The 17800-nt window shown below is 36.0% G+C and overlaps 1 protein-coding gene across 3 annotated transcripts in view; it reads right to left on the reverse strand.

Annotated features, from left to right (window-relative positions):
• Positions 1 to 17800, reverse strand: part of MMS22L (MMS22 like, DNA repair protein) — a 165026-nt gene that overhangs the window by 26681 nt on the left and 120545 nt on the right. For all 3 annotated transcript variants that reach the window (XM_072642887.1, XM_072642885.1, XM_072642886.1), the window contains 5 exons: positions 13767 to 13960; positions 10536 to 10686; positions 6742 to 6893; positions 5821 to 5963; positions 3927 to 4086 (listed from right to left, as the gene is read on the reverse strand). In XM_072642887.1, the coding sequence (XP_072498988.1) occupies positions 3927 to 4086; positions 5821 to 5963; positions 6742 to 6893; positions 10536 to 10686; positions 13767 to 13960 (800 nt within the window). The remainder of the gene's footprint in view (positions 1 to 3926; positions 4087 to 5820; positions 5964 to 6741; positions 6894 to 10535; positions 10687 to 13766; positions 13961 to 17800) is intronic.

Below are 17800 nucleotides of genomic sequence, written 5' to 3' on the forward strand. Positions count from 1 at the left end.
GGTACTATTATTATCTCTATTTTACAGATGAGGAAACTGAAGTAGGCAAAGGTTAAGTGACTTGCCCAAGGTCACACAGTCAGTAAAAATCTGAGACTAGGTTTGAGTTCAGGTCTTCCTGATTTCAGGCCTGGCACTTTATCCACTGCATCATCGAGATGCCACAAGAGGTGGACTATAGGTGTGGAATGAAGTATTTGCGGTCTGATTGTAGGCTGTCTTGTTCTGCCTAACTTTGTTAAAACAAGGTTCTGTGGGCATCAGGGAGTCACTGGGAATTGATGGTGCTGTTGAGAGAAAATTACAAAATATCAAAAAGAAATACAGCATAAAAAAATCACTATAAAGCAAATAAAGCTCTTCCTTTTCTTATGAAAATGACAACACCCCCTGAAGGCAGACATGCATCTTTTCTGGCCCCTGAGAGCTCGAATACGCAGCTTCCTCACTGGATGATCTCAGATTAGAGATTTTTCAAAGAAATCCTTCTATTGCATAATTTTTAGAAACCATCTTTGAGAAGTAAAAGGCCAGGCAGCAAGGTATGAGAATCTTATCTCAAAGATTTTATTCATCATATTGCTAAAATTAATCATAAGTCAAAAACTTTTCAATTTCTTGGAACAATAAGTCTTAAGAGAAAAAAAAATCTTCCTCTCAAAAATGTCTGAGTCTTCCTATCTCTAGTGATTATTTATTTTGACAGTTCCCAATGATACCAATGTATATTTTGTAAAAACAAAAGGCATGTAAGAACACATACATGTACACCCTAAGATCACTTATAACATAATCTAGTACCTAGAGAGTAAAGGAGCATAATGGTTGAGCATGTCCTAATTTCTAATGCTAACTTTACAGAACAGACAACGAAAAAGAAACATTTTCTAGTTCCCAGTAATTATTCAAACATGCACTTAATAGTTCCTAAAACATCAGTCTTTTAGTTGCCACCACTTCCACTGCACCATCTTGTTGATAACTCATGAGTGCAAACACAGGTATTCACATTTCTCTTTATCTTTTAATAAGATTAAATTTCCAGATATACAAATAAGGTTTATTGATTTGTGATGTATTTGTGATATTGTGATGTATCACAACCGGCAAATATTGATAAAATAGCAGCTATGCACCACTATGTTAGGCACTAGGGAGACAATATAAAGAATTAAAAAATGCTAAATATATGTAGATATATAAGACTAAAGAACTGACTGTAAAAAATTTGAAAATGCTGCCTCACACAACATGATCCCTCTAAATTTCTACATCCAGCTTGTTTCTGGTCAAGTAATATGGCTTTAGTGAACAAAAATACTGAATCACTCTCTTTCTAAAGATGGCTGGCATAATAATAGTGATAAATGTAAGACTTATTTTTTAAAGAAAAAATATAGAACTGTACATGAAAGATTTGGTGGATAAGTATTCCCACTGTTCAAGTAAATTCACTCCCATCCCCTTTCATAAGGAAAATAGAAAGAAAAGTAATTTATATTTGAAAGGGCCCTCTAATTGTCAATCCTTTACAGATGACCTGAATTGAGGCACTTTCTGTTCTACTGTAAGAAGCTACCTTACTTCTCATCACACTGTGTTTTTTGACATTTGCATTTAAAACAAATTTATATTTTAAAAAAATCAATCAAGAATATATTAAAACTTCACCATCTGGATATGGGCTATATATGTATTTAGAAAATGATCTATAATGCAGTTTAAATATTAAATAAACAGACCAGGATGGAGATAACTAACCTAGGACCTGATTCCCAAAGCCCCACATTCTCTTCTGCACCACCAAGTCCTTTTGCCCATCAATTACAGGATGGCTAAACATATTATGGTACAGAAATGTAACGGAATACTACTATAGTATATGAATGATGAAAAGGATGTTTCCTAGATATCTAGGAACACTTGTATGAACTAATGTAGAAGAACAATTTATATAATAACAACAGCATTGTAAAGATAAAAATTATGAAACATTTCAGAACTCTGATCAATAAAACATCCAACCAAAATTCCAAAGGACCAGTGATGAAGCATGTGACCTGCCTCCTGACATAGAGGTAAAAACCTTAGGGTGCAGAATGAGACTTTTTGGGTTTTTTTACGGTGTGTAAGGGGATGATGGGGGTTAGAGAAAATAATTTTGTTCACTGAAAAAAATTTAAAAAGAAAAGTATCCCCAAGTCTAACAGTTTAGCTTCCAGCCTGGGAAACCTGCTTCCTACCTACAGCACAGCCATCACTGAGGAGAGACATCATGGTACAGCAGGACCTACCTTTCTTGCTACCAGTGAGTGTGGTTGCTAAACAACTGCCACTGACATTCAGGTAGGTCCAAGAGCTCTGAGAGTGGCAGGATGCCCTGGACCACCAATCCTGCTTCGAACAAAGCCCTCATAGCCACCCTCCCAGAAGCAATCCTTATAGAGATGCAACCAGGAGTGTTTGTGCCAAGGCTGCAGCCTCTGCTACTGAAGGTCCAGAACAGAAAATTCTGGCCCTGAAAGTCCCTGGCATTGTCAAATGAAATGCTTCAGCATCAGAAAGAGATGTGATTTTTTTTCAGTGGAAATGACATTAAAGACAGTTCATTACTCTCTGCTTTGCCACTGTACCCTAAGGACCACAGGGCCTTTCGATGTGACCTGTAGCTGAAACCTTTTAAACTTACTGACTCCTTCATTAGAATGATAGTGCTCCATGAGAGCAGGGACTGTGTGTTACTTTTCTATTTGTATACTCAGCACTTAGACAATGCTTTGCACATAATAAGCACTTCACAAAGGTTTTTTCCCTCTCTCTCTCTTACTATTGACATCTTGTATAGTTTACTTTGTATATATGTGTTTAAATTTTGTCTCTCCAACTGGATTTAAGCCTCTTGAAGGCAGAGGTTGTCTTAGTCTTTTTTGTATCCTCAGAGCTTAATACAATGCCTGGGCACATAAAAAGTACTTAATGATTTACTGACTGATTGATTTCTTTTTTTTCTCTTCCTTCACCTCCTTCCTTCCTATATTAGCCTGAGTAAAATACAATAAGGAAAAAGAGAGGCAATAAACTTTTATACAGCACCTACTATGTGCCCAGCACAGTACTAAAAACACTTAACAAATATCTCATTAGATCCTTACAACAAACCTGCAAGGCACATGCTGGCAGTAACCCCCATTTTGCAACTGAAGAAACTGAGGCAAACAGCGTGTTAAGTACTTGTCCAGAGTCACATGACTACAAACGTCTGAGGCTATATTTGAACTCAGGTCTTCTTGACTCCAGACCCAGTGCCCTATCCACTGCATCACTGAGCTGAGCCCTAAAGTAACTTAAAAAACCCAACACATTCCAAATCCAGTAAACAACTTTTTTGTCAATTCAATTTAAGAGTCTGATTTCACTATTCCCCATGTAATGTCAAACTAAGAAGTCCTGCAGGGCATTTGGTGGAATATCAATTAAGTCACAAGCATTTGTTAAGTATCTACTGTGTAACAGGCACAAGAGATATAAAGATAAAAATAAAACAGTCTTTGCCTTCAAGGGACTTATCAGTGCAAAATATGTATATAAATAAGTGTATGCAAAACCAATACAGAGTCATTTTTCTTTTGGGGGGAGAGCATTATTAGCAGGTATGGGAAGACATGAACAGGGGTCACATGGGACATGAGCACAATACAATGGTTATGACTAGAAGGGGTACCTGTCTGGACAGGCTCACAGATCACCTGAAGTAGCACTGTCTAGTAATTATTTTTACCATTGCTCTAACGTCACTATGGATAACTGAGAATTGACCAGCAGATTTATTCCTTCATTCTTTGGTACTCTATTAAAGGGACATCCTACAAAACCAAAATTTTGAGTTACTAACAAGAGAATGTTAAGAGCTCTTGGTCAATACATACCCATTATTTTGTAAGTCAATTGTAGACCTGCATTGGAACTTTTTTTCCCCAAATAAGGTTTAACATATTTCAATACCTCACCAAGGTATTCTAATGCTTTTGTGACCATGGCAGACTTCTCAGGAAGTGTTTGTAAGCTACTGTATGTTACACCAACAGCCTGCAAAATAAAGGAGAAACAAACACGGTTAATTCTTCTAAGCTTTAGCCCATAAGTTTAAAAACTAGAGCTGAACTCCACCTCCATTTACTTAACCCTGTAGCTCTAACTTTCCATTAAAAACTCACCGCAATTTAAATACAGATCAAAAGAAGGATCAAAAAGACTCAATTCTTATAATCAAAATGATTTTTTAAACAAAAGGTGAAAAATCATTTCCTCAATAAATAATTGCTACGAGAGACCAAGCAAGATGGGGCAATGGCAGGATCTAGGATATATCCAAAAAAAAAAGTCTGTGAGCCAGTTAGCAAGCTATCCAAAAAAACCCACAGTACAGTCACTTACAGTTTGTACTTCTATACTACAAGTGTCAATTACTCTTTTCTTTGGACATCAACAGGACCTCACTACCTCTTCCACAGCAACTTATTTCACTTTTGGATAGATCTGATAATTAGGAAATATTTCCTTATTTTAAGACATAATCTGCCTCTCTAAAATTTTTAAACCTTATTCCAATTTTATCCTCTAGGGCTAGATTAAGCAAGTTAATTCTTCTTCCAAATGACAATTCTTCAAATACTTGAAGACGGCTAAGATAGGTATCTTGTTCCACTTCTCCAAGCTAAAGCATCCCGTGGTCTATAAGTAAGTTTCAGACGGCAAGATCGCAAGTCTTCATCACCCTGGTTGCTCTGCTCTGGGGTTTGCCATTGTCCTCGTTAAAATGCAGGACCCCAAACAAACTAAGCACCAATATTATCAATATTTAATTGTGTATTCCATAGATCTTTTAATGAAACCTAGATTAGTGTTAGGTTTTTTGTGTCCATGTCATACTGTTGCTTCATGTTAAGGCTGAAGTCCATTAAAACTCTGAGGTCACTTTCAGACCAACAACTATCTAACCATACCCCTTCCACCTTGAACTTGAAAAAGTTTTTTACTTTTTTAAAAACTTATAATCAGTGCAACATTCTATCTCATTGAGAACCTTTTGCATCTTGCTTGTGTTATGTCAATTATACTTCCTAGCTTGATGCTAGCTGTAAATCCACTAGGTGCGCCATCTACAAATGACCACACAGAGGCTCAAGAAGGTTTGCATGAAAAGCTATTATGCATGCACACAGCACCTCAGTAGGGAATTAATGGTTTAAAACAAGAAGTTTTGAAAGGAAATGCTTATTTTGGAAAAGAGATAAAGCCATAGACTGAAATCTTAAAGGCCAGACCATAACTTCCTTTCCAAAGCAAATTAATTTCTGGCACAATTATGTTGTGTTACAGCAATATTTGTACTTTGTGGTTAACTTTAAGTATCCTAAAACCTATAATTAACACACTGAATCAACTTATAAAATGGAACTGCCTTAGGTCCTATGCAAATGAATTTAGTCACTAGAGTGCCAAAAAGTCTTATTTTAAGACAAATTAATTCTATAGGACAGTCCCACCACATGGATTCTGAGGTTAAGCTAAAGTGCAGAGTTATTATTTTAGTGCTTTCCTATTTTCCATTTAATGTTATTTTTAAGGGTTTGCTGCCTTCTTGCATGGAACTATTTTATGTCTTTAGTCCAAATTTTTTCATCTGGGAGCTTATCTTCAATATTGCAATGGCAAGATTTACAGAAATTCACATCACATGCAACTTTTCAAGAACACACCATGTTTTCTTGCATATCACTTTAACTGAGATATATAATTATGCTGCTAAATGCACAGTACCTCAAGGAATAAGACAAGTGCTTTTGGAGGATCTTGTGTGATGGCTAAATGTTCAACTTGAGCCTTTGAGAGAATATTCTTTACTTCTGGAAGGCGAAATAGCAACCTTGTCAGTTCAGCCAACTGTTCCATGTACCCTTTTTCTGTTTAAAAAGACAATATAGCAGGAAATGTACCACACTTCATTCATGAAGCTGTCTTTCTTTTTAAATTCAAATTTCCACAAAATTCAAAGACTCTGAATTAAGTTTCTTTCACTAAGCAAAGGCTTTATTCAAAGAAGTCATGTACTTGTGAAACATTCTAGCACAAAAATTTATTCATGTAAAGCCAACTAGTGTAATAAGTTATCAAAGTAAATTTGGAGAATTTTTTCAGTCTGGCCTTCCTGCAATTTACAAAATGGGCATAAACAATAGCTTCAGGAGAAGATATGTCCTATAGACAACTAGACTGTATGGAAGAGATAAAAAACAGCACAAGTATCACTCAGTGAATAATGGAGAAGTAGAAGAAAGGCAAAATATCTAATATAAAATGGGAAAGAATTATTCATAATTGGGTATTTTTCTTTTTAGGGAGTTCACAGTGTGATGTCTAGTTATTTACTTCAGATTTTCACTTTTTTTCTGATCAGTTTCTTCAGGGAAAAAAAAAAAGCTTGTCTCCTCAGGAGAAGTTTTTGTTCTTTGCTTCCAAGGAAACAAGCTCTTTTATCTTTGTATGAGAGAAATTTGTCATGTATGGTGCAGGCAAAACATCAAGAAAAAGAACAGGCAGCAGAGGGGAATATAATTCTGTTTATATTCATACCTAATTACAAATCAATCTCTATATCTTTTATATCAGTTGATGCAATTAGCTAAGAATTTTAAACATATCCAACAATACAAAACCAAAAGTGTCCCCCAGAACACTTACCAACAGTTTGTTCAGCATCTATACCAACCAAAATGTCAGTGGGCTCAGAGAGGTCTTTCATGTGCATTTGCAAAACACAGCGGATCCATGATCGCACAGTAAAGGCTTGAAACGATGTACAGCCTGAATGGGAAAGTGTCTCACATAGAGTCCTGATGAAAAAGGTTATAATTTAAAAAAAATACACATACAAACAATAAAATGACAACAAAGAGAACACACTTATTAAATACATGTATTAATAAAGCAAAAGATACTAACATAATATTATACTCCAATTCAATAAGCTCTTAATGGGCACCTACTATATGCAGGGCACATTAACAAAGACATCACAAAACAGCATTTAGAGAATGAACATTTATAGACACCTATAAAATGACATTTTACCAAAATACAAAAATTCTCCTATTTCATAAAATGCAATGCAATTTTTGAAAGGTCTTTCTCCCTTAATTCATGTGTATACAGAGTGTATAGTCAGGGAAAGGTAAGGGGGAAATGGAATTACAAATGAAGGGAGGGGTTTATAAAATTGAATGCATTGTAATAAGAAAATTGTGAGGAGGAAAGATCTATAAAATTATAGTGAAAGAATGCTAGAGTCAGAACAGGTCTTAAGGAAATCCACAATCTAGCCTGACCTCATCCTTTAATAAGTGAGGAAAATGAGGATAAGAGATGAATTTGCCCAAAGATGTGAATATGCCTAGTACAGCTTTGTGACAACAGGCACAGCCAAACTTGAACATAGAACTTCTGACTCCCAATCCAGAGTTTACCCTACCATACCATTAAAGAAGGGAACAGAGGTGAATACAAGTGAATAGAAAAGCAAAGAATGTGTAAGAAAGAGACACATTAAAGTAAAAAGTCAGAATCATTTAACAATTATAAAATTTCCTTTCTTCAGTACAATTTATTCTGATATAATTAAGGCACAAAGAATATCAAATTACTCCAGAACTCAAATGCACAGTAAATTAGCCTATACTGTATGGGTGGATGAGGGGATGGGCAGTCACATTAGTGGGAGATGAACAATAAATTGTTATGTCTAAGACATTCATCTATTTTTGGCAGACAATGATCTGCGTGACCTATTTTTGAAGAAAGTCCAACCCTGTTTGTAAATCATTATGATTACTGGACTTTCTAAGAATCAACTGTTTTATCGCAATTTTTCTTGAGGTGATTGAATCTTTTGGAGCTGGATCTGAAACATCTTGAGTCTGGGTCACGATGGCATTTTATTTCACTAGGGTACTTGATATTACCTCATATTTACCTGATATTGCAGAAGTATATACTTTGTTCTTCCTCTTACTTACTAAAGTACATTCCTGTTTCACTTTCACAATAACTCAAAAAAAAAAAAATACCCTCAAAAGACCAGATGGTGCCACTTCATGCAGGTATCAATGGGCAACTGTGAAAGGGGCAGGGATGAGGGAGTCTTAGGTTGTTAATCTCTTCAGTTCTGGTCTGGGCCCTTCTCCCTGAACTCACAAGAGGGGAAGCAGAGAGAAAAGGGAATTAGATAGAAGAGGGGAGATCATGAGTTGTTGGCCTTCAAACAGGTAAATCAAAGTTAAAATATTAAATGCCCACAAGTATATTAGACAAACAGAAAGCAGTTATCTTTACCTACCCATCATGGTACGTTTGGTACAAAACTCCTAAACAAAATATAACACTGTGCTAGGTGTTGGGGAGACACAAAGTTATGTCTTCATGGCTTTTATAGTCTCAAAGAAAGCTAAAACACCAAGGTAATTAAAGTAAATTACATTACATGATCAATGCATTAGAGAAGTGCAAAGTTCTAATTTCTTTCATGGTGTATATGACAGAATTATAATCATTAGTTTCCACAGAGTTGTAGATATGATTCTCTAAGTTGACTTTTAAGATGCTCAAAATTATAAACAAGAATTCTATGCACACAAACCAGTTTTCTTCAGAACTATGATTGTTCTAATAACGTTAGTTAAAAAAGCCTGATTTCATACTTTTATGCAAAGTAAGAGGGATAACACTCTTTCTGAATAATAATAAAAAACTAAACAGTTCTAAAAATTAGAGTTAACAAGTAGATGAGGCAAAGAGATATCTGAATTGGCGTCACCCTCAGAGTCTGAAAGTCCTGGTTTCAAGTCCTATCTCTAACTCACTGGCTGTGTGACTTTGGATTATTGACTGGAAGAGGAAGGGCTTAACAAATGCTCACTGATGGACTTAACCTCTTGATGTTCAAGGCAACTCTCTAAGGCTGTATGTTGCAGAACAGTGGCTGATTTACATTGAGGGAGTTTTCTTTCTTAACCAGGCACTTCCTAGGTAAATGAAAGGTCAGATCTGGAGAGCCTGCTCATCCCCTGTACTCCAAAGAGCCTAGCTATCAGACAAAATGACAAAATTTTAAGAGTAGAATGGACCTTAGAGGATAAATATAACGACTTCAACATTTTGCAGCTAGAACAAACTGAGGCTCAAAACAGAGAAGACACACAGTAAAGGAGTATGGTATTATTCACAGCCCTTAAACTTTTAGTTCCATGCTGGTAACAGTTGGTACCAAATCTGAAAGCACACAAGCCCAGTATTAAGCTTCTTTGGGTTTCATTTTCTTATGAAAATCAGCTATATGAAACATGAAATATGGATAATAACTCATTGTGGAAGTTTTTTTTTTTTTATAGGTAGCAAACCCACTTTGCTGGATCTGAGCTAAGAACAAAGCAGTCGCGATAAAATTTTAAAAGCAATTTTTAGAAATTTCATGCTATAAAATATATTCCTATCTATCCTCCAGGTATTAATACTACAGCGATAATGTGAGTAAGAACAGAATACCTGAAAAAGTTCAATACAGAAGGCTGCATGGTTCAGAGGGAAATCAGAGGTGCTGGGTTCCAATCCTGGCTCTGCCACCTAATACCTTTATGGCCATCACCTCTCTGACCTCAGCTTCTTCCTCTGAAAAATTAGGAAGCTGAACTAGATGGCTTCTAAGCTTCCTTTTCATTTTAAATCTATGAGAATTAGATGATTACAGGAATGAAAGATATTGTTTTAAAATTCACATTTTAAGTTAGTGGAGCTACAAATTGATACAACCATTCTGGAAAACAGTTTGGAATTATGCTAAGAAGATGATTCAAATGTCTCAGAAAGAAAGCCTCAACATAGAGAAAAATATTTATTCTTTTTTTAAAAAATATAATAGGAAAGACCCAAGGGGAAAAAGTAGATGCTCACTGATGGAAGCATGGCTAACTAAATTACAATATGTAAACAAAATGAACTCATACTGCACTATGAGAAATTATGAACATGAAGAACACAGAGAAACTAGAGGACACTTACATGAATTGAGACAAAGTGAATTCTGGAGAACCATCGAGGGAACACATATATGGACTATAACAATTGAGCAACATAGATGAAAAGAACCACCAAAAAAATGCTGAATATTCAGGACCAAGTTTCGTCCAAAAGGAGACCTAAGGAAATCTATTTCCTTCCCTTCTTGACAGAGGTGGGGGACTATGGATGCATAACATTACAGCCAGACTTGGTTAGTTTTGCTGAACCAGCTTTACTTGATTAGCCTTCCTTTTTCATTGTTATATGAGATATCTTTCTGGGTAGGGAGGGGTGAGAGATGTATATATGAAAAGGAAGGTGGTGTAAAAGCAAAAAACATCATTAATTTTTTTTCCTATCCCAATTCACCTGCCACGGGATTCAATTATAGTATACGATTGGAATAAGAAGTGAAAACTACTTACTTGTTTTGTATAAGATGACTTAAATATCGAGATACAAGCTGGGGCCAAATCATGTCATCCCACCCAAATAACTGCATCATTGATATTACTGGCTGAGGCTGAAGGTCCGAGGGAGCTGTTCTGGACATATCCAAAGCCAAACAAGTAAAACCTAGATTTAAAATAAAGAGAAATTCTTGGTGCTATTAAAAAAAGAAGTTTTGATGTTCACTTCTCATTAAAAGTTACCCTTGGTGGTGATAAGTAAAAACAATTTTTAATAGCTTTTTTAAAATATGCAGCACAATGGAAGAAAATATTTATTATCCTCTAATCCAACAGTTAACTGCCTTATTTTAGTTGATTGCTGCAGTGTCACTTACATCTTTTCCATTATGTCTAGAAAATAAACCATTCAAAGATAATGTTTATCAGTTCACTTGGGAACTGACAGAGGTTCTCTCAAATCTGAATTAGTCAAGTCTTTCACAGTGGACCTTCCTCTTTCACAAACATCATTTCTCTCAACTCACAACACTTGCTCCCCTAACACTGTTTGGGAGACTCTGTATTATACTGTCTTAAATATAAAGCAAAACACCAATCTCAACTTCATTTCCTTCAGGAATTACTATTCTAGAACTGGCCCTATCCAACTCAACATTCCTTTGCCCTTTTTTCCCAGTGTGCACTGTATTAATTTGTTTTTAATGGTATATTTCTTTTAAATGCTTTTAAGTATTCTTTCTCTCCAACTCCATTAAATCTTCTATTTATAGCCCCATTACTCTGAACAGTACCTAGAACACAGTAGGTATATAATAAATACGTAGTAATTAATGGTTTGATTACTAGATCACTAGAACACCTAGGCTGTATTTTTGTATACACTGCAACAGTAAAGAATGAGGACATAGGTCTTCATCTAAGAAGAAAAGACTCAAAGAGCCTGGTAATGGTTGATTTGTAAATAGTTCTATTGGACTAAGTGCAATACTTTTACAAGTGCCTCTATAACAAGATACTATTACCTTAAAATATATTCTAAAATATAATTAGGAAAATGACACAAGAATTCAGGAACTCTCAAAATTTCTATTCTTCAATTGAAGGAGTTTTTAATTCATCTTAGTTTAGTTAAATCAGGGTAAAAAAACAAATTTTAACCACTGTTTTCCAAAATGTGCTTCATTTCAAAAATATTTAAGTCTCTGGCTAACCAAAATGAAACTGAAATCTCCAACCAATACATTTAAATGAAAATAAAATTAAATCAAATTTTAAAAAATAATGATTTTTAAAAATGCTATGGATAGCTTTAGAAGTAGGAACAAAATAACTGGTTTCAAAAATTTCTATCATATCTTTATCACTGTTCTAGTTAAAATGAAAGCAGCTTAAGTTTCATACTTTATTTAAGAATATAATCCATAATTTATTTATTTGTTGACTGCTTACAATTTTAAAAATAAAAATTTTATGTCATAAAATCTTAACAAATATAATGAGATTATCATGCCAACATTTTTATTCATCACTTTCTTCTTCTACTACTACTTCTTTCTACTTCTACTACTATTACTACTACTACTATTACTTGTTGTTAGTCCTTCATTCTCAAAGAGGATCATGATATCAGAAAGGTGATGCCACGACTTGCAAATGAACTGAATTTAAGTAAGGAAGAGTTGTGCAAAGTCACCAGCCTCACTCTCTTCTCAGCAGCCATCTGGGTCCAGTGGCAAGGTACAGATTAGGGTGACTGAAGATGGCCCTGGATGAAATGGAAGACCTTGACCTTTTTAAGTAAAGGGCTTTCTCAAGTCTCACTTTGAGGGAGGCAACACCCATTCAGTGATTAAGGCTAGGTAAGAATGAAGCTACTTAAAAAAAAAAAAAATCTGGGACAGAAGACCCTCAGGGTTTCTGGCCAAAACAGAAAAATTGCTATTTAGACTCACTCAGAGTGTAAATACAACAGTGTAAATCACATCAGCTCCAAACAATCACCAAGTGAGGTCTGGACTAGGACCTATTATTGGCCAGCAAGAGCCAGAATGATTTGTGTTTAAGGCATGGTCCTTAAGAAAGAAATCTAGCCCTTAAATCCCAAGATATCTGTTGAGGTTTCAACAATCAAAATTTACATTTCTTTGGGCAGAGCACCAGCAGGCAAGCATATGATACCCTGTGTGGAGAGAGGAAGAGGAGAAGAAAAGGGAAGGATCAAATGAAGGAGAGAAGGGACAGAGGAAAGGAGGAAAGAAAGAAAGAAGGAAGGATCTGTGTTGCCCAACTGGAACTGGCCAGTTGGGTTCCCAGTGGGGTAGCTCCTACTACATACAAGTTGTTGTTTGTCCTTCGTTATCAAAGAGAATCATGACATCAGGGAGGTGATGCTATGACTTGCTAGTAAATTGGATTTAGGTGAGGGAGGGTTGTGCAAAGTCACTACTAGTATTACTACAACTACCACCACAGCTATTACTGCTACTACTACCACCACCTTCCCACCTTCTTAAAATTTGACTGGTATTCTTGTTAATTATTTCAGGTGCTATTTGAATAGGACCATGAATTTAGAGTAGAAAGTAACTTGAGGATCATCTAGTCCAACCTATTCATTTTACAAATGAGGAAACTCAAACCCATAAAGGTTAAGTGACTTGCCCAAGATCACGTAAGTAGTCAAACTGAGATTCTCAGTTTGACTGAGAACCAGTATTATTCTACTTCTCCATTTTCCATGCAGAACAGCTTTTCCACAAAATAACTTGCTTAAGTCTGGGTACAGATTTATGCAATTCAACTGTAAAAATCATTTGCTTTCACAGCGATGATACTTTCTGAAACCAACATGAGATACCAATCAAACTGTTCTTTTAAATATAAAAATCTTCACATGAAGAAAAGCTGCTTTGGGATGCTGTAAGAAAAGTGTTTTCATAAACCTTTAAAACCCTACATAAATGTGAATTGTTGCTATCAGTAGTAGTTTTACCAATACTACTAATAATACCTCTTTCATTTCAGGCAAAAACAAGCCTTGTCTCTAATAAATCATAGCTGGATAAAAATAAAAGGATCCTATTAAAATAGGCAGCTCTGTTTTTGTGGTTGTCAAAATGTTTTAACATTCAAATGGCTACAGCGGTAAGAAACTTAGTCGAGACAGGAATATACTGACAAAACAACAGCAGTCTGTAAGGAGGAAAGTAAATAGCCAACAGTAAATAAACGATGAATGCTGACCTGCAGCAGTATCTGCAAGCTGAGGGATGGGCACCGTCGGTGACATTCTCTGGCTCTTCAGAAAAGGAAAGAAATTTCTCCAGAGTGCACGGGCAATTGCAGCCAGGTGGTGCTCTTTAGCCACCGATGAGGCTGGCACACTCAGGCCTGCATCCTCCCCTGGAAGTTCCCTGCATGACTGCTGGTACACACTCCTAAGGAGAAATAAAAAATAAGCACTCACTCTAAACAAATGCTTATAGAAATCTTTTTTCCTTTTTTTTTGTTAATACATTTTGGGCTTCTTTCAAATATTCCATATGCAAACTGAAGGACCGTTTTATATAATTAAAACCTTTATGCCAAGACATTAATGCACCTCGGTTATTTGATGGATGAATGATGGCATATTAAGCACCATAAAGTTAATGTTAATTACTAATGTCAACCATTAATTATATGCTTTTTAATATGTCAGAACCAAATGAGAAATAGGCAGTTACAGAATGAAGGTTTGCATTTTGCAACTGCTAGCTGGCATGACAAGTGATTTTACTTCCAATCGAGGCATGAACTTAAAAAAAAAAAAAACACCAAAAACAGTTTTCTTTTGTGGGCTTAAGCATATGAATGTATCAAAAAATGAATGTACAGTTGACTCACTGGTAGGGTTTCACATTAAACCATGTTTCTTTTTTCAAAAAGGCACAAGCCAGAAATTAAATGCAAAACTGTACTTTTGTCATGTCAAAGGTCTTACCTCTTGTTCACTATCTTGTAAACAGCAAACAAAAAAGTTCCACCCTGAAATAATGCAACATAAATTTGATATGCCTTTACCTTTTTAAAGTCCTATGAAGTCATATTTCTCTACTTAATCTAATACAGAACTTAGGGTTTTCTAGAAGTTTAATACAGAGATATCTTCAGGGAACCAATATTTCCAGAATAAAAGCTTGAGAAAGCATTAGCCAATTTGTCTGGGAGACTGGGATAGAAGGCATTATCGCAGGAAGCTGATCAACTAAATAACATGCTTATTAAAAAGAATATGTAGGAACAAGTTATTGTTTCTGTTTCTATTTATCTTGTGGTCAACTCAATTGAGATTGTGCATTAAAACACAGGCAGAATTATTACATTTGCCTTATTAAATTCTATAAACAGCATTGTAAAGTCAGAGTCGAGATATTTATAAGATAATGGCACAGAGCTGAGAAGAGAGACTTGCCATAGCACTAATATGTATGGACTATAACATTAAGAAAAACCATTGGTAGTTGTAACAGAAAATGTTTTACTATAGTCATTCCACCATTCGTTTGGGGTTGGTTTTTTTTTTTAAATTGTTTCCTTGGGGAAAGTGGGCATTCTAAAAGAAATGAACATCTCATGAGACTCATTAGGACAAGTGCACTGGTAATAAAGTAATTTTATATAAAGTGAAGACCGGATGCAAGGCCAAGTCTTACTATATGTCCATAACTGCATAGAAGTAAGCAAAAAGTTAAGTAGATTATATGCTAATATGTAAAACTTAGAGACAGCCCCAGATAGTAGCCTAAAGTCACTAAAACCCAGGTTTAAGTACCACCTTTAACACATAATGACTGACCTGGGGCAAATTACTTAATTGCTCTAAGCAAGGGTCTAAGAATACAAATTGCAGAGATGTCAACTTGCATTAGTACAAGAAATTTCCTCAACCCAGAATTCTCAGTACCAATGAAATCAGAGGTCTAGTACTGATCCCAATCTGAGGTTAGGCCAGAGGGGCTGTGCCCAAAAATTATGAAATCAGTTCAGTTACCTTTAAAAAACAAAAAAAGACTGGGTGTTCCTCCATCTGGCCCTGGAAATGTAGTGGCTATTCATGGACCTGATTATACAGCTCTGCCCAGCTGTTTCTATCCTGGGCAGCTTCACCAATTCTTGAGGGTGGGGGGGACACGGGACTAGGCAAGGTTTAGTGAAGACACTAGACCAGCTTAGCCCACTGTTGATCACAACTCCTGAACTCATGAGATCATCAACCTCAGCTTCCCAAGTAGCAGGAATTATAAGGATATGCCACCATGTCAGCCTTCTGTTTTCTTTCAAAGTCAATGCACCAAAGTCTAAATAAGTGTCTCCACTGAGCACCTTTTTATGTAGTTACTGGTTTGCTCCACCTACTACTTCAAGTTGGAGAGATCAACATTTGCAAAACTAAAATAATTTAAAGCCCACTCTCTGGGTCCCAACTCTCTGCCTTTAGGAAGGAACAACCTATAATCTGACCATTCCGAGATAAGGTTCCTTTAGCTTCAAATTGGCAGGTTCCTACATAGGTAATGAAATCTACTGATAAGAGATTTTGGTAGTTCCTTTGTTTTCCTCTGCGAAGCATCTGTGACTTCATCAGGGTAATGAAGTCCTGGTGTGGAAACCCTGTCCACTGTGCAGATCAATCAATCAATTATTAAGTTCCTACTACATGCCAGACATTATATTGGCCACTGAGGATAAAAGCCACAAAAATACGACCACGTCTGACTTAAAGGAACTTGGAGGCCATAAATATATACAAAATAAATTGAGAGGAAGGGCACTAGCAGAGACAGGGATCAAGAAAGACTTTCATATAAAGAAAGTGATGCTTGATCTAAGTTCTGAAGAGAATAATGTAATCTAAAAGTTAAAGGGAACCTAGGAGAGATTTTCAGGCGAGGGGACCAGCAAGCACAAAGGTGCAGAGAAAGAGTGTAAACGTATCAAAAAGAGCTAGAAGAGGTCTGGCCAGACAGTAGCAGATGGGAACTGAACAAGAAGAGAGAATGGGGTTTGAAGCCAAGCTGTAAAAGGCTCTAAATAATAAATCCTAAGCTCCGACTATCTTTTAGCTCTTTGTATCCCCAGTGATTAGCACAGTAGGCACACTGTAGGATAGTAATATGGTTAGACCAGTACTTAAGGAACCATTTTGGAACCTGGGTGGAGGGTTCAATGGTCTCAGGCATGTTCTAGCAAGGCACCTGAAACATACAGCAATTAAACAGCTTGCCCAGGGTTATACTGCTAGTGTTAGAAGCAACATTTGACCCAAGGTCTTCCAGGCTACAAGTCCAGCAATACGTTCTCTGACCCTTTATTTTTTAGGTTATAAAACATTCCTAACTTACAATAATAGAAAATGTACTTAAGCACCTAATTACTTGTGATATACAGACTGTCCCAAAGTCTTAGTGTAGATATAAGCCTTAGTGTCTCAAAATATCTTTCAGCTGTAGCAGCTTAAAACTACACTAAAACTTTTGGGACAATATATATTAAGAAAACTACAGAGATTTGGCTTTTGCTTTCTTAATACTCTACAAATGCACAATAATAAAGGGTGTGTGTGTGTGTGTGTGTGTGTGTGTCTCAAAAAAGGACACTAGTAGCATATTTGGAAATGAAAATAAAAATAAAAAGCTATTTAAAAAAAGAAGGCAGTAAAATAAAGAACATTAAAGTGACTGGTGACAGAAGTGTATTTTCATTATGTTCAGATTAAGGATTAGGTCACAGCAGAGATGTTTTCATTTAACACCTTCTTTATATTAATAATCAAAGGTTAGTCAAACATTCACAAAATTTACTCTGTTCCTCCTTGAGATTAAGAAAAGATCAGCAAGAGTGGCTAAATTAACCACAGGCTGCCTTGCTTTATGGAGAGATGACAGTCAGTATTCCATGCTGGCAAAGAATGCCAAAGGGGACACTGGGGAATCATTAGGACTTTGAGGTTGATATTGGGGAAAAAAGAAATTATTCTTGAGCAAATTTATCCCATCTGACATACCTACAGAGAAATGGTAAGATGCTGACCAGTGAACTACTTCAAAGTATAGAATTCAAATCGCTGAAAAAAAACAGCAATCTAGATGAAAATTTAAAAGTATATGCAGAGATGAGGAACCTGCAGCCTCAAGGCCACATGCGGCCCTCTAGGTCCCTCAAGTGCAGCCCTTTGACTTGAATCCAAACTTCACAGATCAAATCCTCTTAATAAAAGAATGTGTTCTGTAAAACTT

This window comes from Notamacropus eugenii, chromosome 2 (genome assembly GCF_028372415.1).
Source record: "Notamacropus eugenii isolate mMacEug1 chromosome 2, mMacEug1.pri_v2, whole genome shotgun sequence".
NCBI classification, from domain to species: domain Eukaryota; kingdom Metazoa; phylum Chordata; class Mammalia; order Diprotodontia; family Macropodidae; genus Notamacropus; species Notamacropus eugenii.